This window comes from Corvus kubaryi, unplaced genomic scaffold, assembly GCF_017639235.1.
Source record: "Corvus kubaryi isolate FWS band 111438036 unplaced genomic scaffold, C.kubaryi_AGA036_p1.0 71, whole genome shotgun sequence".
Classification (NCBI taxonomy): Eukaryota; Metazoa; Chordata; class Aves; order Passeriformes; family Corvidae; genus Corvus; species Corvus kubaryi.
Window position 1 is genome coordinate 1,920,130 of NW_024582059.1, and position 25,165 is coordinate 1,945,294.

At 42.2% G+C, this 25,165-nt stretch overlaps 1 protein-coding gene and 1 long non-coding RNA gene across 5 annotated transcripts in view; one reads left to right on the forward strand and one right to left on the reverse strand.

Annotated features, from left to right (window-relative positions):
- Positions 1-102: 102 nt before the first annotated feature.
- Positions 103-25,165, forward strand: part of TET2 (tet methylcytosine dioxygenase 2) — a 69,298-nt gene continuing 44,235 nt past the window's right edge. For 2 of the 4 annotated variants that reach the window (XM_042049418.1, XM_042049419.1), the window contains exon 1: positions 103-233. In XM_042049418.1, the coding sequence (XP_041905352.1) occupies positions 204-233 (30 nt within the window). In that variant the 5' untranslated portion in view covers positions 103-203. The remainder of the gene's footprint in view (positions 234-25,165) is intronic. The other 2 variants (XM_042049416.1, XM_042049417.1) reach the window with 1 other exon arrangement.
- LOC121674793 lies at positions 1,189-14,537 on the reverse strand. The gene is made up of 2 exons (XR_006019843.1): positions 14,426-14,537; positions 1,189-8,160 (listed from the first exon to the last, which is right to left on the reverse strand). It is a non-coding gene; the product is annotated as an uncharacterized LOC121674793 (long non-coding RNA).

Sequence of the window (25,165 nt, forward strand, 5' to 3'; positions counted from 1 at the left end):
GGGGGCGCCCCCGCGCCGCGCGCTGGGGGGGGCCGGGGGGAGCCGTGCCGCGCGCGCGGGGCGGTGCGCGGGGCGGGCGCCGACGTCAGGGCGCCGCGCGCATATTGATGCGGGGGCCCGGCCGCGCTCGCCAAGGAGCAGAAGGAAGCAAGATGGCGGCGCTGTAGGAGCGGGGAGCGCGGCGCCCGGGCTGTGCGTGCTGGATGTCGGCGAGGCTGAGGGACACGGCAGAGGTCAGAGCGGGATTCCCGCGCCGGCCGCCTTCTCCGCCCGGCACCACCGGGAGGTGTCGCGGGGCAGCGCAGCGCAGCGCCGCGCCGCCGGGGGTCGGCGAGGAGGGGGCGCCGCCGTGGGTACCCCAACATGGCTGACTGACAGGGCCGGCGGGGGCGCCGCCGCCCCCTCCCCGCGGGGCCGGACCCGGGCTTCGCCTCGCCGCCCCTCCCCGCGCCTTTGTCTGCGGACGGGGGACGGCGGCCGGAGGCGCCCCGGCTTTGTGCCGCTCCCCGGCCCCGGGCGGACACAAAGGCGGGCGCAGCCCGGGGAGAGGGCAGAGAGGCGGGGGGCTTGCGGGGCTTGGGGAGGGCGAGGGGGTGGCGAGCGGACCGCGGTGCCGGGGGGCTCGGGAGGGAGAAGTGTGTGCGGGCGAGGCGGGGGCTCGGAGCGTGGCCTCCCTTTTTCTGTGCAATGAGCCACACGCGTGTTTTGCCCGCGTTGCTAAACCTTGCCGTCGGGGCACAATGTGGCCACGGGATGAAAAGGAGAATCACTTTCCCGAGCGTGTTCCCCTAAAATAACGCTTTCGGCGAGGTCAGGCTCGTTCCCCGCCAGATGACAGGCAAGAGCAACAACCTCACCACGCCTGAGTCGGACGCGCGGCAGTGTGCGCTCGCTCGCTCGCATCGCGGCGTGTATCGGCGTTAAATCACCCCCTTAGACACCAGCACTCATTCTCGTGCCCAGAGTTAAAAGGAGGCTTTTCGGCTCGCGGTCTGAGTGTTGGAAATTCAGCAGACTCTTTTCTGCTAAGTAATTTTCCTTTTCGGAGTGAGGTGAAGGGAAAAGTGATGTGGTCTAGCGTGCTTCCATCGAAACGCTGCAACCAAAGATCTCATCACAAGATTTGTTTTCCATGATGAGCGGCATGCGAACGTGCAGGCTTTGAGCAGTGATCGGCAGCTCTGAATATATGTTCAGCATAATTTTATTTTCTTCTCCTTTTCAATGGGAAGTTTAAGAGTTTCAGAGATGATGCGATATACTGTCCCTAGTGAAAGCAGGTCAGTGGGTGTTGTTTGTCGGCTAATGAGGCCGTTCTATTGGCGTGTTAATGGCAGGTTGACTTACTGCAGCAGGGGGTGAGTGCAGTCACACATTCCCTTGTGTATCCGCATGTGTATTCCACTATGGCACTTTCTCTGGAGGCTGTAAAGTGCAAAACAGGACGTGGTTGCCGAAGATACTCAACAGGAAGATGTCAGTGGTCAGTAGTCATGTATAAGGTAGAGTTGCAAGGGGATCTGACTGCTGCTGTAAACTCTCTGAAAAAACGTACCCATCTTGGATTCCACCCCGCAGAAAATGACCATTTGGAACCAATGAAAATAAATCACTGTTGAGCAGTATTTTGTCTCTCTCATGGAAAGTGTAGTATGAACCCTGCCAGTGAAGTCAGAAAACATTTAAATCTAGAAGCCAGGGTGTAGGGAGGAGGGAAAAAAAGGAAGGCAAATATGTGGAAAATAACATTGTTTTGGTCGTGGGACTAAAGTGCTGTTTATGTGAGATGAAGAACTCAAAAGTCATCTTTCAGTGGAAATAGTTGTTTCACTTTGAGAAGTGACATTGAAACAAGACCTTTGTGAATGCACCCAGGGAACCTCAGAAAGCTGTTTTGTGTTGCCCATTCCCAACAAATCTTCAAAAGAAGACAAGGTTGAATGGGAGACACTGAGGCACCTGAATCTACCGAATTATCACTGTTGGTAGTAAGGTTTTTAACGAGAACTTTGGCATTGTGGTGATTCATTGTGGTGGCTTTTAGCCAGGAAAACTGGTATTGTTTTGATACAGTGCACATGGTCCTAGACTTTGGCATGTCAGCATTGTTTAAAGAACAAGAAACGTGTGCTTGTTGCAGAGTTATTGAGGAGTTCTTACGATGGACAGATTTCCAAGGTCTCTTGTTGGTACCAGTGCTGCACTGGGTAGCAGAAATAGGAGGTTGTAAATGTTTTGACTTCTGCATGCAGAATTGGGAGAACCTGTAGTTGCTGCTGGAATGGACGTTTCAGCTGCCAAAGTTGGATGGGACTGTTCCTTCTTGCCCCAAGCACTTCAGATGCTGGGCCTGTGTCTTCCACATGATTCCGTTAAATATTAGCAACAGTTAGACAGCCCAAAAGAAAAGGGAAAAAAAAACCCCTCACCATATTTTGAAACAAACCTGCTGCTTGGATGTTAAAAAACATGAAGGTCAGGTTGCATTAATGTTACTGACCCTGGTCAGGGTTACAGGGAGTGCCTCATGCCTAAGTTACTTGCATGGACAGTAGTGTTTTTATCAGAGTGTGCCTAAGCAGTGACTTTAAATCCCTTGTTCCATTTTGTTCCAAGTGGAAGATGTATTTTGTGTTTCTACAGGAGCCAAGTAAGGTCCTTTTTAAAAAGCTGACAATTTGTCAAGGTGGAATTCCTGAAGAGCTGTCAAATTTGGCTTGTCACAGCGAGTGACCCCTCTGCCTCTCTCCCTGGGCTGCCGCACAGTAGCTCTAGGCATGGTAGCAGCATCTGTAAGCCAGCTTCACAACTGGAGCTTGAAAGTGGTAGAACAAAGTTGCCAAGTTTCAAGTAGAGTCAGTGGTTATCTTGGAAACTGCGCTGGAGAACACAACCACAAATTATTTTGGCAAATAATATACAGTATTTATTTAGTCCAGCTCTCTGCTGTTAAGGCAGTCAGCCAGCAGCACTAAGTGTTGTGACATCATTTTGAAAGGCAATGTGCTGGTTCTGAAATGGAGTGGGATGTACTATGATTCATTATTTAAAAAAAAAGCTGTAGTCTGAACAGAGATAAAGCATATGACTGCATCATGGCTGAAAGCCAAAAAGAGAATTGTATGAATCAATCACACTTGCAGCATTATTCCCATGTCTTACTTCATAAGGCAGTGAATACCATCTTACTCATTTAGTGATATTCTGCAGCAGAAATACGCTTTTGAACACTGAACAAATAACTACTAACAAGTTGCCATAGTTCCGGTTGTTACTTTATCATCACTGCTTGCTTACATGTTCAATTTGTATACCTCGTCCCAATAATCCTAGATAATAAAACCTTACAAATGGAAAGTACCGTGAGTAATCATCCTCTCAGTCACCTATTGAAAAGAAATCACTTCTGCCTTACCTTAGGGTAGATAAGTCTGCTTTAAAGAATTATCTATATGTGAGTGTGTGTATATATATGTATATGGAAAATCACCCATTTTGCCAAGGAATTGCTCAGTGGGTGGATGCAGAGATGGTGGGGTTAAGGAATAAAATTCTGAACCTCCAGCATCAGCTGGACTAATCCCAAGGACAGCTGATGACTGACCCAAAAAGGTTGTTTGGATTAAAATACTGGGAATGTGCCCTGCATTACATAGCAGGGAGTAACAGGAGGAAGGTAGAGAAAAACAAGGTTTGAGAAATAGAAAGAACAGCTAACTAATTTCACCCACATATCTCACACTGTTCTTGAAATGAAGAAAAAAAAAAGTCCTAACTTATAGGTGGATCTACTAGTTTTTCATAGTAAAGGATTTTAAATCTGGGGTCACTTTAAAGACAATTGCCATGCTTTGAAAAACACTTTAACAAATAAAATCATAAAGATTTAGATTCGTGTCTATCTTTTCAAGCAGGCTTGCTCATCTGTGTCAAACACCTTCCAGAACTCTGAATCATCTTAGTAACCTGAACAAAATTCAGGCTGTCTTTAAAAAGCAAAGTTTTCTGTGGAGGTGGGGATTCCAAGTTGGAGTATTATTGCCTTGTAGTATACATATGGCAAGAAATCCCAGAAGGATTATTCTTTCAGATAAATAAAGGCTTGCAGTATCTGACCTAATTTCTTGTGTGTGTGTTTTTCCTCTTACCAAAACAAAAATAATAAATGAAATACAGGAGGCATTTCTGTTGCAGTGTGGAAAGGAATAGGCTTGTTCTATGCTCAAGTTCAGCAAGAAAGGATAAAATGCAAGAAAGCATTATAAGCCTAATCAAGTACAAGTTTTGTTAAACCACAACAGACAGAGTGAGCAAGTGAGTGTTTAGATAGCTAAGATAACCAGGAATAGCTCAATAACCAAATACCCCTTGGAAGTGTCTTCCCCAGGTACAGGGCAGTACCATCGGCACTCTGATTAAATACTATGATGCAATTTAGACAATGAAATAATCTTCACATGTTCTACAGCATTACCTCTAACCTCAAATATATTCCACGCGTTTTCCCAGCATACGAATATTGGTTTTACCAGGTGTATGCATGGCAGAGGAGAAGTTTCCAGGTTTAAGTTGAATTTTTGCAGCTGTATAAAAGAACATCTTCTGCATTCTTTACTCTACATGAGCTACTCTGTCCCTAAATGTACATTTCAATGACTAAAGTTTAAACAACTCTTCTGCCTAATCTCCTTTCCAATAATGCATAAGCAGTCCAAGTTTGTGTTCCAGTGTCCTGGCGTGAGCTACCCTAAGTCACACTGTGTTGGGAAAGGATTTGGCTCCATTGCAGTGAAACCCCAGCTTACCAAGTGGGTAGGTTTAGGTCAGGAGGATGACTCTCCATGTGGTTGCGTGCACGTGGTTTGAGTGTTTACAAACAGTGTCCCAGCATCCTCGGCAGCTGCCTTGACGAAGCCAGTGAGGACAGAGTTCTAGGAATGTCCCTGGTCCTCATGGACAGCGGAGGAGGGGGAAAGGAATAAAAAACTGCACAGTTTTAAGAACACATATCATAGTTTGGGTTTTGGCTGAGCTTTCTGCATCTGTGTTGCATTCTAGACCACTGTGTCCTTTGTCAAATGCCGTTGTTTTTATCCTCTGCGCTTCAGCGCAGTCTGGGCTGTGTTGACGGGTTTGTCTGGAACAGACTGACCCAAAGTATGAGATGGGGGCTAAGGGAATTGTCACAAAGGTTTCAAGTTATTTTTGTGCCCCTCCTCCCCTTTTAAAAATGTATAATTAATTCAAGTCCCAAAAGCTTTTGTGACAAAACAGCTCAGCTCTTTACAATACAAGAATCCTACTGTAAATGGTTATATATTTTTTCCTTAATTAAGCATGATTCACTGCCTGTTAGGATACTAGAACAATTCCCTTTTTAAAGAACAAGAAAGAAATCATGAATCCTACTAACTTTATGAGTAAAATCAAATAGCTGAAAGTCTTTATTACTTAATGAGACATGTTGACACAAAGAGGCGTTGCTGTTACGAAAGCTAATACCACTGCAAGGCAAGTTTTAGACCTGCATTAAATGTAAGAAGCTTGGTGGAAATTTCTGCATTTACCCAACCAAGTGAATAATGGCACCAATCTGTTGCTCAAAAAAAAAAAAAAAGTGTGGGGAGAAGTGGTGGTAATCATTGGGGATGCCTTGCAGAGATGAAAATTTTGTGATTCTGTGAAAATGCACTGTAGCTGGTCAGAAGCACCCAACTGACAACATGTTTCATGCTCTACCCTCTGGACCTAAACCAAACCTGTCAGGCCAGTTCTGGTCTTCCGAAACATTTGAAGCCTATGCCCTGCATGTGCTGTAGGACCTTATTATCAGGGGTTCTAATGCTCCTTATCCAGTCCCATGCACATTTTTTCAGACTTTCTTAGCAGTTTTGTAGGAAGCACTCAGAACATTGTGCAAAGCACATCACTTGCTTTACAAAATGAATCCTAAAATCTGTTTTCTCCTCATAGGGAGGAAGCAGTTGGTACAAATGCCTCTTCCATATTCTGAATTTGTCTGGATGAGTCATGATATTCACTGTCATGCAACAGAGTAGGAAGGCTGATCCCAGATCTTGTTATACACATGGCTGCTGCTAGCAGTTGTACGTTCACATTGGTTGCTCCCATTTTATGTTGATGTCTATTACAACACTGTAATTTTGTAATTACACTGGAGTGGTTTCTTGCTCACCTGTCCTGTCATTTTCAGGACAAAATGATTTGTGTCATATCCAGAATCTGGTCCTGTTTCAGTAAGCTCTTTACCACCTTTCATTTTCTTTTCTGGCTTCTTTTTGACCTACAGTTCCCATTACTCTTGCACCAGCTGGGTAGCAGAAGGTAGCAAGCAAGAGTAAGGCATGTGAGAGAATATGCGACAAAGGCATTCCTGAGTTTGCCCTATTTGTTCCTTCTCTTGCCACTTCTACGGTTGTTAGAGAGATCAAAGGGTAAACATTAACCCTGGGCCTGATTCTGGTGGGAGAGTCTTGCCCTCAACTTCAGTGTCCTTTAGTATCTTTCCAGATTTGTCCCTTGGAATAAAAGACAACAACTGTTCATGCAACACTCACCCCCATTTCATGCCCCTGATGCTTTTTTTTTATCTTTGTTTAATCTGTTTGTTCTTTCAGTGCTACTTCACTTGGGTTTGAAGTCACATTCTTTGAAGTTATAAAATTTTTATACTTGCCAAAGGACACAAAACTCTTTCAGCTCTTATGTAAGCAAAAAGGAGAAAAGAATGATTGCGTATTTGCTCTTGTGTGCAAGTAGCATTACTCTCCTCACGGTAAAATGAGGAAAAGGAATTGCTGCAGTCAAACAGGAAGGAGTTTCTACCATTTTCCCAAAGTTAAAGACCACAGAAGTAAGGCATTTCCATGAAGCTTCACGTGCATGTACAGCTTAATAAAAGGAATGCCATTTATCCCTTAAAGAGAACATATGAAAGCTGGGAAATACATGGGACTCATCTCTTCCTGGGATATGGAGCAGTGGTGGTATGTGTGTGTACATATTACAGATTTTAACATACTTTCTTTTCAGGTTACCAAATTTTTGTTCCCTCTGCACTCCTTTGCATGCTTTTATATTTCATTTCAAGTTTGTCTGCCCAAAAAGCTCTGAAGTATTACTTAAATGGCAACACTAAAAATCAAAAACATGAAAGCTGAACAACTGGCAAGAGTCAGATTTAGCACTTACTTAATTTTGTATATCTAGTAGACATTTTGCGGGAAGGAAAATGTATGCTAGTGTGTTTCCCATTCCATGCACAGGTAGTTGCAAATGTACACATCACATACCTAGGAGCAAGTGAAAATACAGACCAAATAGGGAAAAACACATTTATAAAGATGAAATGCGCACAAACCAAAAAAATACAGCCTTTCACTCCTCTGTTGTTTTTATGGTGCTTTCCATACTCTACATGGAACATTTATTTTCCTTAAGTAAGTTTAGAATTGTACTTTTCTGCTTCCCTGTAATCCTTAATGCAGAACAGCTTCTGTAGGTGTGAGAAAGCAGTAAGAAAACCAAGAATTGTGCTGATCTGTTTTCTTTCTTTCTATTATTGTGTGTAGTGCCTGACAAGTGAGAAACCAGACAGGAAAATACAGATTTCTATCTATTTTTCCACTGTGTCTTTGTTGTGAAATTGACAATACATTAAGTATAGGTGGCTTTTTTTTTCCCCCATGTCAGCTGACTTGTGATCCTGCAAACTGCCATTTTCACAAAGCCCTATTCATTTTCCTTGGGCTCAGGAAGCTATACCGGAGACACTTGGAGCAGTGAGGCACCTAGTCAGTCATATACTTTGTAGTACTGGAAAAAAGAAAAAGTTGTTTTGGGGCTATTTTTTTCTTTTTTGAGGGGACAGGAAGAAGAAATGGATGGAAAGACTACAGGTATAGAAGCTAAAATCTAATTTTTACTTAAAAACCTCCAACTTTTCAAAGCAGTTGCAAGTTAACATGTATTTTGCTATAAAACATAAACTCTAGCAGATGAATTAAAAGTTATGCTTCTGGAAGAGTGAGTCTAACTACTCAGAATAGCTGCTTTTTCTTGAAACAACAAGCTGGTTGGAGATACTTCGTTGGACAAGTTGGAGCATGAGTCTAATTCAGGATGGCAACTCTGATGCTTCTAAATATAAGGAGAGTGGATAGAGTGAAATTAATTATTGCACATTAGGAGGCACCTCATATCCCAGCCATGAAACAGAATCCCACTGTGCTTTGGGCTATACAAACATAAGCCATTTTTGTTCTGTCTTACCATTTAATTCAGTAAAAGAGGCAGAGAAAAGGGGTCTGGCAGCACACAAGGGGCCAGAGTGTTAGTAACTCTTGTTTATAGCAGAGGCAGGCAGCTCCCTTTCAAAAAACTAAATATTTGCAGTAAATAAAGCAAAGCTGCTATTAGTGCCCGCTCTGTGCATGTGTGTGTGTGTGTCAGAGGAGTTCCTAAGCAGCACTGCTGCAGCCTTTTCCCCAGGGTGCTAATGTTAATGAGCAGGCAAAACACGCAAAGAAGGAGAGAAAGGGTATAAAATTAATAAGCAACAACTGAGAACCAAAGCACACAGAGATCATGCAATGTGGTACAAACCCTGCTGGAATCATTCATTTCTGTGCCTTTTTTTTCTTAACCCTAGAAGACCTACAGGAAAGCTGTGGTATAGCTGGGAACTGAACCCATATCTCCTAAACCCCAGTGCTTTACCCATGATACCCTCCTTCCTGCTCATTCAGAAGTTTACTGATCGTTTTCTCTGCTTACTAAGATAACAGAAGTATCAATTTTAAGAAACAGAAACTAGACGCTTTTCACTTTTTTTCAGAATTTGGTTTTCAGTAGCATTTTCTGTTGACTGACAACCTGTTCTGGTTTTGCTGCACAAACTTACGGACCTCTAAATCAGCAGTGCTTACCAAAACAACTCACCAAATTAAAATTAAACAAATCTCAGGGAAAAGGATGGCTTTTTGTTCACTGCTTTGCAGCACTGTTTAAACCCTCCACTCCAAGTGAGAAAGGATGCAGGGAAGAATGTTATCTCGGTTTTACTGGCACTGTAGGTGTCTACATGTACCTCCAAACAAATAATTAAAATAACAATAGTTAAAAGTAGTATGTTTTGTCAGTTAATCACTGTGTGTGAAACAGTTATGACATTTCTATAAGTAGGTACTCTAGTTAACTCCCTTTAATACCCTCAATCCTCCTATTCATTCAGGCAAGATTTCCCACAGTCTGCAAACTGTTCATGTACATCAGCTCCAACCTATCACACAACTCCCATTTGATCTGTTTTATCAATTAAAGGTTTGTCAGGGTCCATGAACCCTCATGTTGACATCATACTTGGCACCAGAGCTCAACGGAGGGAAAAATACCAAAACAAAACCAATTTTAATTTGTTGTAAGAAATCTCTACTGGAGATGGGATGCACAAACCTGCAGGTAACATTAACTATAGCAGCATTCAAAGCTTTCTGTTCAAGAGTCCCCCTTTATCTCATCACAGGGATTGGAGAGGGTAAGCTTTAATGTCTCTGGCCTTTATGAATTCCTTTGCTGTGGGTCATAGTCACAGCTCAGCCTGCCTGGTTACATAGCGCATTTAACCAAGAGCCTACCCTATTTAACTTCAGAACATTCATGGACTTGTGATACAATCCATGATGAAATGCATTTGGTAATAAAATCCAATAGGTAATTTAGCTTGTGCAGCATCTCTGGATGCTGGCAGACGCAGTTGACTGTGAAGAACAGATGGATTTTTCTCTGCCATGTTTAGAGATACAATAGCACTGCAAACTACTTTGGAAAAAGATGGAGCAGAGCATTTGGACTTGCCTCCCGCAGTTGCTCCTCTCCCCACAGCAGTTTGGAGGTTCAGCCAGCCAAGCCCCACGTGGCTCACATGCACATGGCCTTGCTGTTTACAAACACCCTCCCAGGTGTCCCCAGGCACCACTGGGTGCCACACTGCAGCTTGTGAGAGCTCCTGTTTTTCACCTACGTTCTTGGCTGCTTGTAGCAGTTGTAGCTAAAGGCAGGTCTGTGATGGCCTGTGGAGCCTGCTAGATTGTTCAGGTTTGCTCATTTTAACATTTAAGCAATATTCAGGCCAGGGGTTTAGAGCAAGGTCGTCCACAGTGAGTCAAAAATAGAAACTTCATTGCTCGATAGCATAGTAGCACTCGAGAGCGCTAGCTAGATATACACACAACAGTGAGGAAGGTACTTTTTCTGCTTTCCAGAAACACTACTGGGGAATTGGTTTACAGTAGGGCAGGATTTCAAAAAGCCTGTGGAAATGAATGGACGCTTTTTTTTTTTCATTTCCCACTAACAAACCAGGGACCATTTCTTCTCCAGGTTTAAGAGATGGGGCTCAACAAAACACAAGTAGTTCGGAGCAGCTACTCTGTAAAATCAGAGTTGCATTATCACTCAGAGAAGACTGCCTTAGTTCTGCTTTGTTTTAGCAAGCCATTGGTGTACAGTAAGAAAGAGGTTTGAACAGCTGTGTGTTGCAGCATTAAATGGCCTCCCATAGCTAAGGCACAAAAAGACAAAGCCTGTTCCTTTCCAGCTGCTCAGCTAAAATTGTATTGACTTGCTTTTGCTATTGTCCTCACCAGTTCAGAGTTCAAGGACTCATATATCTACCGTACCTTGAGTTCAGATAACAAGATATAACTGCATGGAGGGAAACAAACAGAAAAGTTCCTGTTCTTCAAAGACGAACTCTTTTTCTGTACTCGTTCCCCTGTTTTGTTTCGGGGTGTGCACAGTTTATTTTTCTCCTTTTGTTTTACTCTCCCTCCCTGCACCCCCTCCCGCTCACCCTCTGCTGTGTGCACACCCTCTTCCAGCCGCCTCTCTGGCTTGCCTGGCCGAGAAGTGCAGACTCAGCAGGGACTGGTAACACTTTAACTCTTTGTCCTATTCTCAGCTCTCCCAGGAAAGGTCAAAGCAAATGAGACTTACAGCTGCACTTGAAACGGAGGAGAGGGATATTGACAGACTGTTCCCCCTCTCGCATGTTTTTTCTTTTTTCTTGAAGCATATAGGGTGTGTGGCAAGGGTGAGATGAAACTTTGCATAGGTTTGGGTGGTTGGATCTGCTTATTTCTCATCAAGAGGAAATGAAAGACTCGTGACTTTTGTTTGTACTGGCCATATCGTGCAATTTCTACTGATAAACAGAAATAATTTAGGAACTACTTCCTCAAATGCCTGAAACGTGGTCTTAATTTCATCAGTGCAAAGCCAGCAAAAAGCTATTACAGACACGAAGTCTCTGTTATGTGTCTTTGAAGTAATTTTGGAAACTTTGGCAATGTGCCCTTATACAGTTTTTTTCCCTAAGAGCCACAGTTTTGCATTGTGTTCTGGGACCATATGGGCTCCAATTTTAGTGACTTAGGGCAGAAAGGAGTTCCATTTTTCTTAAGAACAATTCAGCACTGCCATTTGCTTACACTGATAGACGAACCTGTGGGGCCACCATCAACATTAGCACACGTCCACGTGTGCCATGTACAGGAAAAAGGTTCCCACTTGCCCTTCAAACACCCCGCCGCGGTGTCTCACAGGGCTGCAAGGGGTGTGCGCCAGCCGGGGTGCTGGTGCTGGTTGGCTCAGCGACATCACGCTGGTGCCAAGCTTTACCTCTCGGCTTTGGCACTCCAAAGTGCTGGTGTCTCGCCACGTGCTCACGCGCACATGGCAGCAGTGTTTACAAACATGACCCCAGAACTCTTACGGGCAGTTATGAAAGAGGCAGCGAGTGCCACATCTCGCGCACCAGACTGACCTAGATCGCCAGCACTGGGAATGAATAGCGAGGCATTCGTACCAATACAGGCTCTGAGAGACGTTCAAAGCTGATGATTTTGCTCCCAAACTGTTTCGAAGTATCATTGCCACCATGAGAGTGTTTTCCACCATAAACTAAAAATAGCTACTATTAACTAGCAGGAGCAGCGGGTGATTCAGCAACTCAGGGATAGAAGTGACTGTATTCTTCAGCACTATAAGTCTGTTTCTGCGTTGAACTAACTCAGCACATAAAATCTTCACAACGGGAAGGAAATGCAAAGCTGGCTTACTTCGGCTAAAAGAAAAGAACACTGCATGATCGTGTAGTTCCTGATTGACAGTTCCTTTTTTATTCCTTTATTAACACTTGCACTCAGGCACTAATGAGTGCTTTGTAGTCAGGCTGTGACCATCCATTTAGGAAAAAAATACCTTAGTAGTTTCAAATGAAACACCTCCATCTACAAAATATGAGTATCGCTGTATGACTGATTTGGTTTTTTTGACATGGGCCTTAAGAAAAAAAAGCACAGCCGAAACTCTGTTTCAGCAAACCAAGCACTGAATGCTCAACTGTCAAATGTCCATGTTCTATCTTCACACGTATATTTTTTACAGTATGGGTCTACTGAAAAAAAGAAAGCATCCCTTCCTCACCCTTGAAGCTTTTCAAAGAAGTTTGTATTGTATGCCAAAGTACTCCAAAGCAGTTTGCTTTCTAGAAGTTAGCAGTTTATAGTAAAGTGGAGTACGCAGTCCAAGAATTAGTTTTGGACATATTCTAGCATTCTTGAAGTTGTCTCAGAAATACAAGTGTGTGGAGGAAGACAGGTACTATAACTGTGAGTGATTGCTTAAGATAATTAAAGTTTTCTTGAAAAAGCTGCTAAATGAGCAAAAATAACCCATACTTAAAAATTACTTCCAGTTTTCACTTTTGGAATTGAAGAATTTAATCTCAGCTTTGCAAAAGCCTCCTAAATGATGAAAAATTCTTTTTCCCCTCCCAAATAGAAAGTTTGACTGTTCAGAAGTAGATGAGATGGTAGAAAGATGTTAGTTCCATTTTGTATTAGTTATTGTAACACATTTCAGTGTTTGTAAATATCATAATGATAAAGCCTGTAGGAAAGACACACTATGGGCCTCTCTACACCTCTTCTGCAGTACAGTTCAATCCCTCTACTGAATAAAATTTTTGTGAGTCATCATCTTTTCCAACCATAGCCATGGCAGCTCTGCATTAGAGTTGTCAAAATTCCTGCAAAGGTTTTTCACTATGTAAACAAAATAAAACAAGAGAGGCTGACACGTGTTCACTCTGGCTTGGTTACTGACTAATTTCATATGGTCTCAGGTAGCTCTGACCTGAGCTGGGGAAGTGCTCTGGAGGTCAGCTCCTGACCCGTTGCCAGTTTTGTTCAGTCTCCTAACTACTTTCAATCTTGTATTTAGAATGTGAGCAAATGTACTTGGTCAGTTATTGATGTCTTTTCACTGCTCAGTGTTCATTACACTGTGTATAAAAGACCTAGAAATAAGAATGGAAGTACTTAAAATAGGTCACTGCTGTGTTTTAAGAGCTCTTTGTAGCATTTCTCCTGCCTGAGGAAAGCAAATCCACCTTACTGTGAAACTGTACAAGTATGGGCAGAATGAGAGAAAGGAGAATTAGAGCCTTAGTATAAAATCATCCCTTAATGTATATAGCTTTCCTCTTGGGTACATCACCATACATCCTCTGGAGTCTTTCTTCAGAAACCCTGAAGCACTCTTTAAATTGTTCTGAACCAGAAAGTACTGAGGTTTACAAGGACTGGATTATTAGTATTTATAGTGTCTGTGGGCTTTACCAGTACATTTAACTTAACCAGTGTAAGGTCTATACAGATACACAAATTCTGTTTGGTCCGTCTTTGACTCAGAGAATCTTCCTATTGTTAGCATTTGTAATATTTTCTTACTTTCTATGAAGAGCTTCTTTTAGTCACCCAGTGAAGGGAATATAAGCAAAGAAGTGCTGCTTATGATGAAGATTATTTTATTCAATGCTTTTAGTTGGGGCAGGAGGGAAGGGAACAGTGTAATATTACCATTGTATGCTACAGAGTGAATACTGCCATTGTGTCAGTTTAGATGAGTATCTGAAAATAAATACAGACTCTGTCATGGGTTTGTCCTCTACGTAAAAAAAGCAGTGGAAATCTTGTTTAACAAGTTCAGCAAAAGGCACACCTAAAGTTTAATTATGTCTTCAGATGCATGGGTGCAAGTCTTACTAAAGAGTTTTATTCAACTCCTAGAGAACAGACTTAGGACTTTTTATTTTTCTTAGATGGATTGATCTACAGTCATGACAGTGCACAGTTTGGGGAAGAAAATCCCTTGGCATAATAAACAACTATTCTCAGCCATAGTCTCTCTGCCACCTAGATGTGTGGGAGAGAGCAAGAGATTATTCACCAGTTTATATTTTTCAGTCAATACTCCTCTTCCCTCACCCCTCTGAAAAACCTATCTACCAAAAAAGCAGGGGAAGATGGAAAAGAGGTGAAACAGCACTTCTGGTATTTACCTGAGGGTTTTGCATTAATGTCTCTTGGACCCGGGAATCTTGGATACTATCTGAACTGCACATCAATTCTGCTCCAAAAGTTGCAGCACTGAATGAGGCAGTGACCTAGAAGGTAGACAGACAGGGGTCAAATTGTTCTTCTGTCTCTCTTACTCATTGTTGTCTCAGCAGAAGAGGGTTCCTTAACAGACCAACTGCTTATTGTTTTTATGAGAATAAAATGTACAGAACACCTGCTAGAAAATACATTGAGTTACACTAACAACTGCCCACAGCACTCAAAGGCAAGGTGGGAACATGCAACAGGCCTCCAAAATATATGTTCAGTATAAACTACTGGCAGAAAATGTTTCCCATCACCGTAATTAAAAACATAACAATTCCTTAAAATTCAAGAGTCACAAGAACTATAATATGTGAAAAAGAGAACAAAAGCAATGAAAGGAACAAGGAGCATTTCAGATTTTTTACAGCACTAGGGAATGTGTGGGGTAAAATGCCTAGAGATGTACTTAGGAAAGCAGGAAAATCCCACCTAAAAGAGTGAGTTTAAAAAAACAAAAGATGGCTGAGCCATACCAGCAATGGCTCTCCTTCATATTCACAGGATTAAACCAGTGAGGTGCTGAGGTTTCTTCCCGTATCTCTCAGTCCTACAAGAAACTACTCTGCTTTGCCCTCCAGCCTGACTTTGGCCATGGCCAACCTCCAAAGCTTCAAAATATGATGAAAGCCCTATTTCTAGTAGTCAAGTTATGTATCAACAAAAGTAAGCAGCTGCATATATTTAACAGCCAAGCTGCAGAAACCCTGATGTATGAATTCAACAGAGATACACCAGAAGCAGCAAAATCAGACCTTCTCTTCTATTCATGTTTCACTATCCCAGCAGCCTTTTTTTTCTTTTTCCTAATTTTTTATCCTTGCTGTAGGTCCACAAATGTGGAGTATGGTTGTCTCAAGAAAGACAATTTTCATGAAACTCCATACAAACAATGTCATGCTTCAGTGTAAAGTTTTGATGTGGAGAAATTCGGTTAGTTTAATTTTAAGGGGAAGAGTATCTTTCCTTTGTGAGCCCCTTTTTGGCCTGTTCAAACTTGCTTGCACCCTTATCCAGGAAAAATCTCTGCAGGATATACTAAACAGCCTTCCCCTGTACCAGTGCACAGCAGTAAGAAAGATGCACAAGCTATTCCTAAAAGTTGTATGAAATAGCCATGGAAGAGACCATTTATTCCATCTTCTTCTCCCAAATCAGCCAAATCATAACTGGCACTTTTGATAAATAGGTGGATAATCTGCTTTAGAAGACCTCTGCTAGTAGAGATTTTATACTCTTCCAAGTCTTCTCATTTTGATGAACATTTTTTCCTTTTGGACAGATAAAGTATTCCAGTTGAAGCCCTGCCAAGGCTTAAGAAGAAAAGTAACTTAATATCTGACAAAGTCACACAAAAGAGCCTGTGCAAAAATTGCCTTTTTTTCTTAAAAAGGTTGACATAACTTCTCAGCTTGATGTTCACTCTAACTCCAGGAACTCCTGTTCCTCATTCAGTGTTTTTGCTCATGATTGTTCCTGCCTTGAGACATGGCCCTCAGGTTACCAAGGCAAGAAACCCCAGAAGAACTTCAGAAAAAAAGCTAGTGTGTGAAACAAAGAAGTTGGTGTCATCAAGGAGGAGGAACTGCATAGTGAGGGGATCTTAAGTAATTACACATTTTTGTGAGGGTCTGGTGATCCATTAGATTGTGAATTTCTTGGCCAAAGGACCATGCCCGTGTTACCTGGGCACACACTGCTGCTATTCTGTGCATAATGCAAAGAGTTCTCTGCCAGGGAAGATGATCTGGACAATACAATGAACAGCTGAAGTGTAGGCACTTGCTAAATGTGGCAGTAAAGAGAAGTGGGAAAAACAGACGCAACACAGTACTTAATCTTAATAGTATGTATGGCTTTGTTAAGCTGTAGTGAATGAAGACAGAAACATGTTTCAGAGAATGCAAAACACTAGAAAATATTTCTCCTGATCTGTAGTGACAGAGGTGTATGGTTTGTCCATGGGAAGATCTGAATTCTCCTCCTCTTTGTTGTTCCTGTGGCATTTTCAGATGAAACTTGCAAATTATGAATGTTCCCATGTATTCTGACTCCAAATACAATAGCTTGTGCTGGATCGGCGCCTCAAAACGGGCAGCACAGAGTGAGGGAGCAGGAAGTAAAGCACAGTGAAAATAACTCCCGAGTGTGAGCTAGCTAACATACACTAAAGGCACAGAAGGGCTCTCAGGAGCTACCTTTGGCTCTCTAGCACAATTTGAAGAAAGCTAGTATTTGAAGAAGGCAGCAGCCAACATATTTCAAATTGCTGAAAGGAAACAAAGACAGCAGGTGTGCTTAATCTAAAGACCCTGCCGTCCCAGCCTGTCGCTTAAGCAGGTTCCTTTGTAAGTACCAGACATTTTTGTGAATTAGGACCACGTCTAGGCTCCTGCTCCTTAAGGATACGATCTATAGGGAGTTTAAGGCTCATGGTTTTGGCTAGAAGCTGTAGGTTGGCTGAATGTATTACTGAGTGATTATACATTTCTCTGAGGCATTTGCCCTTTAGCAGACTATGGTAACAACAGACAGTTGTTTGCTTCAGTGTGGCACTTCTCAGCTGCTGCTGGCTGTTTCTCTGTGTGCTCCTTCCTCTGAAGACTTCACCACAGTATGCCTGAGAGTACTGCTGCAAAAACAAGGTTCAGAAAATCTCTTATCAGGAACATATACTGACTGACCACCTACCCAAGCAGCTATTTCCTTCATTTGTTTGTTTTTGCAACGTCCCAGAAAGTTGTAGTTTATGCCACCAGCAGCAAGTGTGGCCACTTCCACAGTTCTTTGTAAAGCAGTGGCACAAATGGTTAAATTATCTAAAAAGAGCAAACAAGTGTTGCATTTTTTTCAAAGATTAGATTGAAGGAAAAAGCTCTCTCCTGTAGTTCTCTCCTTTTGTTTCTAGTTTTAATATTTAATGAACATGTGATATTGTTTTAAGTTAGTCCTGATGGTCTTGTGAAGTTAGTATTTAAAGCAGATGGCTGCAGTGCTTTAATAAGATGGTTACTATAGAAACACAGTACTGTGAAAGCAAGAGTTTCTGTAATGCATGGTTCCCTCACTAAACACTTTAAAGACTCCTGTTCTACATGTAGCAGGCCCAAAGAGGACTAACCAAGAAATGGAAAAGAAAAATAATATGCTTGGAGTATTTACTTCAACTGGGGTCCACTTAAACCTAGCTGGATAGCTAGCATTTTTGTGGCTTGCTAAAAAGCTGCTTGAAACAACATGAAACATGAGAAGAGAGATAAGAAAAAATATTGATGGAGGAGATGACTGCGGGCAGAAGACAGATCATTTCAGTTATCTTTTTTTTGGAAGGTGAGTTGGACTCAAACATTAACACAAACCAATTTAAAAACACAAAACACCCCCAAACAGTTAGCTAATACACCCAAATATTTACTTTATAATCCTTGGGCTTTTTGGTTACTTCATCCTTGCATATCTACTGTTGCCTATCAACACACTTGTTGCAGCCTAATGCATGGGGAAGGACACATCATGTACTTTTAAGGATTTGGGCTTTTTATTACTGCTTCTGGTTTTCTTTATTTCACCAAAACTGTTTTAACCGGAAAGTACCTAAATTCCTCTGCATGTGCCAAAGCATTTTATAGGCTATGACACAGACTTTAGAAATCCTTTTTAAATGTTAATTATATTTATGAATATGATTTGAACTAAATTGGGACATTCAGGGGGGTAAATGGCAGTCTTTTTGGACAGGTTATGGGTTCTGTGTGCAGAACTGGGAGTGAAAGTGCTACCTCATCTGATAGTGTCTTTCCCTCCAGAGAATTTAGAAGTAGTTTTCAGCAGTCGCAAAGGGTGAATACATGGAGATATTGGTTGTAGGACTGTAGAAACTATGAATCAAAGAAGGTTATCTGGGCATCCCGCAGAAACTCCTGTCTTGCACTATAGTCAGCAACAGTGCTGACCTGGACTAGGTTCAGAGGGAACTGGAAACAACCTGGGCCTTTTCTTTGTTTTATCCTTTCTTTTGTTTCTTTCTGTTCTCCTAAACTCAGCAGGTGTTTGTCCTTGCATGTTTTTGCTTCCCTTTGCACTTTAGAACACCTAAACTGGGCAGGTTCAGTTGCAGGGTTTGCCTCTGTCAGGAAGCTGAACACATCATCATTTCAAAAGCAAGAAGGGAAAAAAAAAACCTGTGAGAAACACTCAGCAAATAGGGTTTTCCTCTACCCTGAGATTTAAATTTTTTCCTCAGTTCCTTTTTCTTCATGGTCATGTCTGACTCCATTATGGGCTTTTTCCATGACTTAAAACTTTCAGAGAAGGAAAACCACATGTGATCTAAAATGCCTCCCACTTTTCTGCCTTCTCACTGTGACCCTCACCACTGTCACCCTCTACACACCAGTCAAGGTACATCTTACCTACTTTGCTCTGTCTTTTAGTTTCTTTCCTTCCAAACATTCCCATTTTATACCCCATCTCACTTACTAAGTAAGCTTACCCTGCCTCATTGCTCATTGTATTTCTCTCATGCCTGTGAACTATTAGTGTGAGCAGCACTGCCCACAGCTTTGCAAGTTTAGCAAGTCTAGAAGTCAGTGGTATTCCCTGCTCTGTTTCACATACTGTCTGCTTTGGTTTAGATATATTCACAGTGCAGCAATAGATCTATAGACAGATACTCAGAAACAGGTATCAAGCCCTTATTCATGATGTTTACTGTTTTAAATAATTCTTCAGTACAGCATTCACTCTCTGAGGATGAGGAAGCTTACCCCCAGACTATCTCCACATGCACTTACATGTACATTAAACACAGGCACAGCACACAAAAACAGACATCTCTGTCTCTATTTTCATAACAGGAATATTTTTAGTTATGACGGATACTATGAAGGAACTCTGCCTGGCTGCACTCAGGATAGATGGGGCAGGCTATTTTAGGTTATTACATAGCGGTTCTTAAAAAAAGAAAGCTTTGTGACTTGCAGGCAAAAGCTGAGGGTAATCTGTCCCACAGACACCAACAAAAGGAGCCCTAGGGGAATGGGTAGCCCTGTGGTCTGTATGTAGATTTAGCCCCGGACTCTTCTGGTGGCCTCAGGAGGGCTTGCGTGATCCATGAGCACCTGTTTCCAGTCCTGGCCTTTGACTGCTGCTCCATGTAGGACTGTAGTCCCTGTACTGAAAAGCTTTTTTCCCCCCTTTTCCTTTCATGAAAAATAACATGAACATGAGTGCCTTTCCACAGTGGTGATTAATTAATCTCACAAATATGTCACTGACTGCAGAGAGATCACGTGTGAGAACGTACATGCATCCATGGAAGAACTCACTCTATAGCCCTTTGGGAAGAAACAGGTAACGGTGAGGGGAATCAAAAGGACATTATATATCTTTCCAGTGTCTAACAGGAGGCCCCCTAGTTCAGCAGATGCCTGAAGACATTCCTGTGGTATATAAATAGCACATAAATATTTTTTCTGTATAATCTGTTAATTATTTTTAAGTGCAAATACTGGGTAGAAGTGCAAATACTGGGTAGAAGTGCAAATACTGGGTAGAAGTGCAAAGCTTGGAAGTGGATCAAGTGATACAGTGTAAAGTTGGGAAAATCCTTGCATCCTAGACCTTAAAATTATTGCTTTTATGGTAGAATGTAAGAGTCAGAAGAGGCAGAAAGCTCTTTTTAGGAAGATAACAATAGAAAAAAAAAAAACAAACCATGCTTAGCATAGCTTGCAATAGGAACATTTTGTCACTTGTCTGTGGTGGCAGTGGCTTATCCTTCACACAAGCAGAAGTAGAAAAAAAGTCTGGTGATTCACAGCCTCTGGGAGATTATCTCATAGCACTATCTGAGTTAGTCCTAAAGGACTGGAAACCTTTTACATTGATGCAGTCATAATTAAATGTGATCCCATTGCATTTGTGGAATTAACTAATCACCGGTATGAGTAAGGGGCTCACAAGTCAGCCAGAAGTTACTGTGGGAAAACCTCTGTGGGTTAAACTGAAAGCTGTTGAGAAATGTTGATATTTAAATGGCACACACAGTAGCTCAAGAACACGGGGAATAAGCAACTCTGCTTCTAACATTTCCTGGCATATGACAGTTTTGATAAGGGGATTACTCTAAACAAAATTCTCAGTCTCACGTATGTTTATAGCTTTAATTAGACCAAGCATAGATGGAAATTCACAGTCTGCTTAACCTATTTAAATCTCTCTGATATGTCCCCTTTGCACACCTGTTTGAAATAAAGTGTGAGTGGAAAGAATAACCTCATGGTGCTCTTTCCATCTTTTATTTATTGTACAAGATAGGTGGCTTTGTCTGCCTGAGTTGCCTAGTTGCTTAGCATTTAAAGTATTTTTTAGCAGACAACTGAGTTGCCTAGTTCCTTAGCATTTAAAGTATTTTTTAGTAGACAACTGGGATCTGTGTGTGGAGAATGCTTGTTAGTGGGTGCAGCAGAAAACTGCAAGGAGCAGGCTACAAGAGGATACTGTAACCTAAGTAGCGTAAAGACTCTACTACCTAAATCTCATAAATGGTCATGATCATGTGCAACTAATACATAATCCTGTCCCAGTTCTGTCTGCAAATTGTATTTTCTTCAGTAAAACCATACTGTTCACTCTTTCAAAACCACAAATTTGAATGTTACAGGCTAAGGGAGAGAGTTACTGCTGGTCAGCAGGACCTACCCTCATAGGTGAAAGTGTGAATATCAAGTCTCTATCTGTGATTTTACATTAGCTTTTCAAAATAGTCTGTGTTTGCTAAAGGGAGTCTTAAGTCTGTTTAATTTTGAAAAAACTATATGCAAGGGGGCTGAAGATCCTTACTACAAAATAAGAAATCACTATTGTGTGGTAACATTAATATGGCAGCTGCCAGATTCCAGCATCACAAGGATTACACAGCTGTACCCACCACACCTATCAGGCTGACTGAGACCACAACCCACAAGCTATGTTCTAAATTACAGGGGTTGCATATGTGCTGACACTCTTTTTATACCCAAATCCTAAAAAGATCTTCTCACAAGAAGATGTAACCACATGAGAAGACTCTTGATTTACAAAAAAAAAGAAAGAAGTATGCTCTGTGAACGTCCCTGCCACACCCCCATTAAAACGGTGCTTTTTTGAACTTCATTCTAAACTCACTGAAGTGAGTGAAACAAATCTGATTTCAGTGATCGTGGGATCATATCTTTAAGTCTGATTAAGCAAATGCTGACAAAGTGCCCAGGTGTAAGGATATGAAGAACTACATTGACTTTTTATTAGAAAGCTCTCATTAAATTCCCACCTGAATTGTATTTCTAATAAGCCCACCAACCTTCGGTATCAAAGTTTGATGATTTATATTTTAGCAGCCAGCTTGCCTGAACACTTGAGTATTCTGGGGTTTTTGCCTGCCGACTTCTCTTCTCCCCTTCTCCCTCCCCTTTATTTACTCTGTTCTTTTCCTATCAGTACGTGCCACTGTACTGTACACGGTGCAGTTACATTAGCATTTATCTGATGGAGCTGAAAGCCTAGATCTTTCTCTGTAACTTTTGTGAGCCAAACTTTAAAAGCTTCTCCTTCTCCTCCCCCTCCCTGATCCCTTCAGGGAAGAAGCAATATGAACAAGAACACGCACAGATCTCTCAAGAATACAAATTATGTTCTGAACAGAAAGTTGGCTCATGCATGTCAATTACTTGTTATAAAGAATAAAACATTCACCTATAGTTAACCTTTAGAGGGAATGGAAAACATAAAGTTATTGCTTGCTATATGCTTTTTACTGAAGTGGCAACTGGCAGGATGAACTGTGAAGGGGAAAAAATAGTTGCCCTAGAGGATTCTGGGAGAGTAATTTTGAGCCAGCAGAGTCTTGCAGCAAAAGACAAAATTGATTTGTTGCCAGGGTGTGCAACATGGGAAGAAGAGACTGCTCAGCAGTGGTGCTTAATTGTCCTTTTTATACTCGCTGCACTGTCTGCAGTCGGAAAAAAAAAAAAAAAGCCCAATCCTGAGTCAAATAATGCAAACACAGAGGAGTTTGGCCTGCCTGATCCAATGGCCCTGCTTAAGCTCATTTCTTATGTGTGTTACTAAAACACCTGTGGTTTTGGTCACCAGGAGATGTGCCATGAGTTATTTACCATGCTTGTTTCTGGTATATCTATTAGTGGGTGCCTTTTCAAAATGCTTTTGCTTTTTCATTTTTGCCCTCAACTGCATGTTCTCAAAGCAGTAGTGTCTTCAGGAGAAGACTGCATTGGCCTGTAGTGGCACAGCTGTAAGCCTGTCACTCTCATTTGACAGGATCAGCATATTCCATGACTTACTAATGTAAATATATGGAAAAGTATAATTAGGAGGGCATGAGGAATAGAAATTGCTTGGCCAGAGTGAAAACATCAGAGCTGATGGACAAGGTAGTGAAACAAGCTGCAGAAATCAGATAAACATTTTTTAAGAAGATGCAAAAATACCGTTAGAGTACCTAAGCTTGACTCCTTTTTTGTCCTCCAATATTAATAATAAACTGGACCTCACTCACTTCTACCCTTGCTAGAAGTATTTCCTTGGGATCTCTCTGGTGTCTGTGTATGGATATAAAGTCCAGTCTAATAACAGAAGCCAAAGGCTTCTCTGTTCACAGTTCAGACCCAAGTGGGAAGTTGACATGTGAGGCACTTTAGTAGTCTAGGTCCTGACCTGATGATGTGTACCTCAAAAGCCACGAGGAATAGTTCCTCTCCACACTTGCTCCAGACACTCACATTCCTGACAGAGACAGGCTGGTGCTTAACTGTAATACTATCCATGGTGACAGTCAGGTGACGGGGTTGTGGCTGGGATTGCTCAGGTCTTTATATTACTCTTGACTTATGGTCACCTTCTGGAGGTGAAAGCAGAGCACTTGAGCCAGGCATCCAACTAGATCCAACACTGGGATGTCAAGGGGTATGGGAACTACATTAAGTCATTCCTGGTTTCTTTGGGGTGGAAGGTGTTAAACAAGGGCATTTCCTTCTTTGGGAAATGGGTACTTGCAATAGAAAGTTATTTTTAGTCACTCTGTGCTCCAGGAGTTGATACATAGAGCCGTGACCTGTCTGCTGATAACACATTACCTCATTTGCAGCTCCACTGTTGACGTGTGCTCCACCATGTCCTTGCTTGAACCTGGCAGGCACCGTGTGGTACAGTTGTGACAGCATTGTCTGAAGGATTAAACTGCAGCAACGAGGTTGCTACCTTTCAAACCGATGCAGAAACCCCAAATAAAGTCTCAGTAGCAACATATCTTAACAGGAACGCTCAAGGCACAGGCTGACATCTGTGTTATACCAGGAATATCTGGAACGGTACCATTTTACAGGAGTGCAGAACAGCCTCACTGTGCTAATGCTATTGCTCAGACCTTGAGCCAAAACTCAACCAGTATGACTCTGCTGAAATCAGGGGAGCTACCCTGATCCACAGCAGTGCAACACTTGCCCTTGTCTCCCCTATTTCTTGCAAAATTCCCAGATATTTTTGGCCAAAGCTAACAGGGCATCCTCGGCAAGTGTTCAGTCTCGTTTATAAAGCTTGTCACAAACAGCCAGTGGCTCCCCAACAGACTCCCCTCCTCCTCTCTGCCAGGTTTCACTGCTGCCAGCACAGTGCCACATCCATCTGGACAGGCAGACAAGTCACTCCTTTTGGAGGCAGCCCGGCTGCCTTTCCACAAACTGGCACGGGGAAGGCATGGCGGCGTGCCGATGGACTGGAAGCCTTCCGCCGGGAGTACGCGCCTCACCTCTGTGACACGCTTGACATCCCTTGGCCTGAGGCCCATGGCCTGCAATCCTGAGTCAATGCTCAAACTAGGTTTGTCACCCAGCTAACAGTGTAGTGACCTTACTCCAGCACACAGATTTGGTTCCACGTGCCACAGAAAAGATATCGTATAAACCATTTGATCATTTTGAATGGGGCGTTCACAGCACACATTATGAACTAACTAGATGGGTAAATTCATCCTCCTGTATTTTTGCCTCACCAGAGACCTTTTTCGTGTGCTCATAACTGTTACCATTTGGTCGCAACCCCCCTAGCTCTTAGAAGGAAGGAAGAACAATGACCGTCATTTACAGAAAGCTGAACTTCACAATTTTGTTAGATTAGTTTTAAAAGAAAATAGAAAATCTTATTTATTATCTCATTTCTTGCCTCTATAAACTCTTCTTCACCTCTCACTTGCTCTGTTCACTTTCTGCAACTTGAAAAATATCACTGCTTTTTTTCAAAACATGCTTTTGTAAGCTTTTTGTTCCACTATCCAGAACCTCTTTTTCCATATCTAGCCTTCTCCATTTCACATTCTCACTCATTGCTTCTTGCCCTCCTTTAGAATCCTTCCTTTGATCTCACTGCTTTTTTTCCCAAAGAAGGCCAGACAGCTGAATAAGCTAACCAAGGTCTGCATCTGTATCTGGATATATACAGCGCTCTCCTTACTCAATTCTTGGCAGCTGCTTGCTCCCAAAGCACCTACACATTTTCTGCCTGTGTGACTACCCTGCTTCCTTTCACATCCTTCAAACTTCTCTCTTCAGTTCCTGCGACCAAACCTTGCAACTATCTTTAAC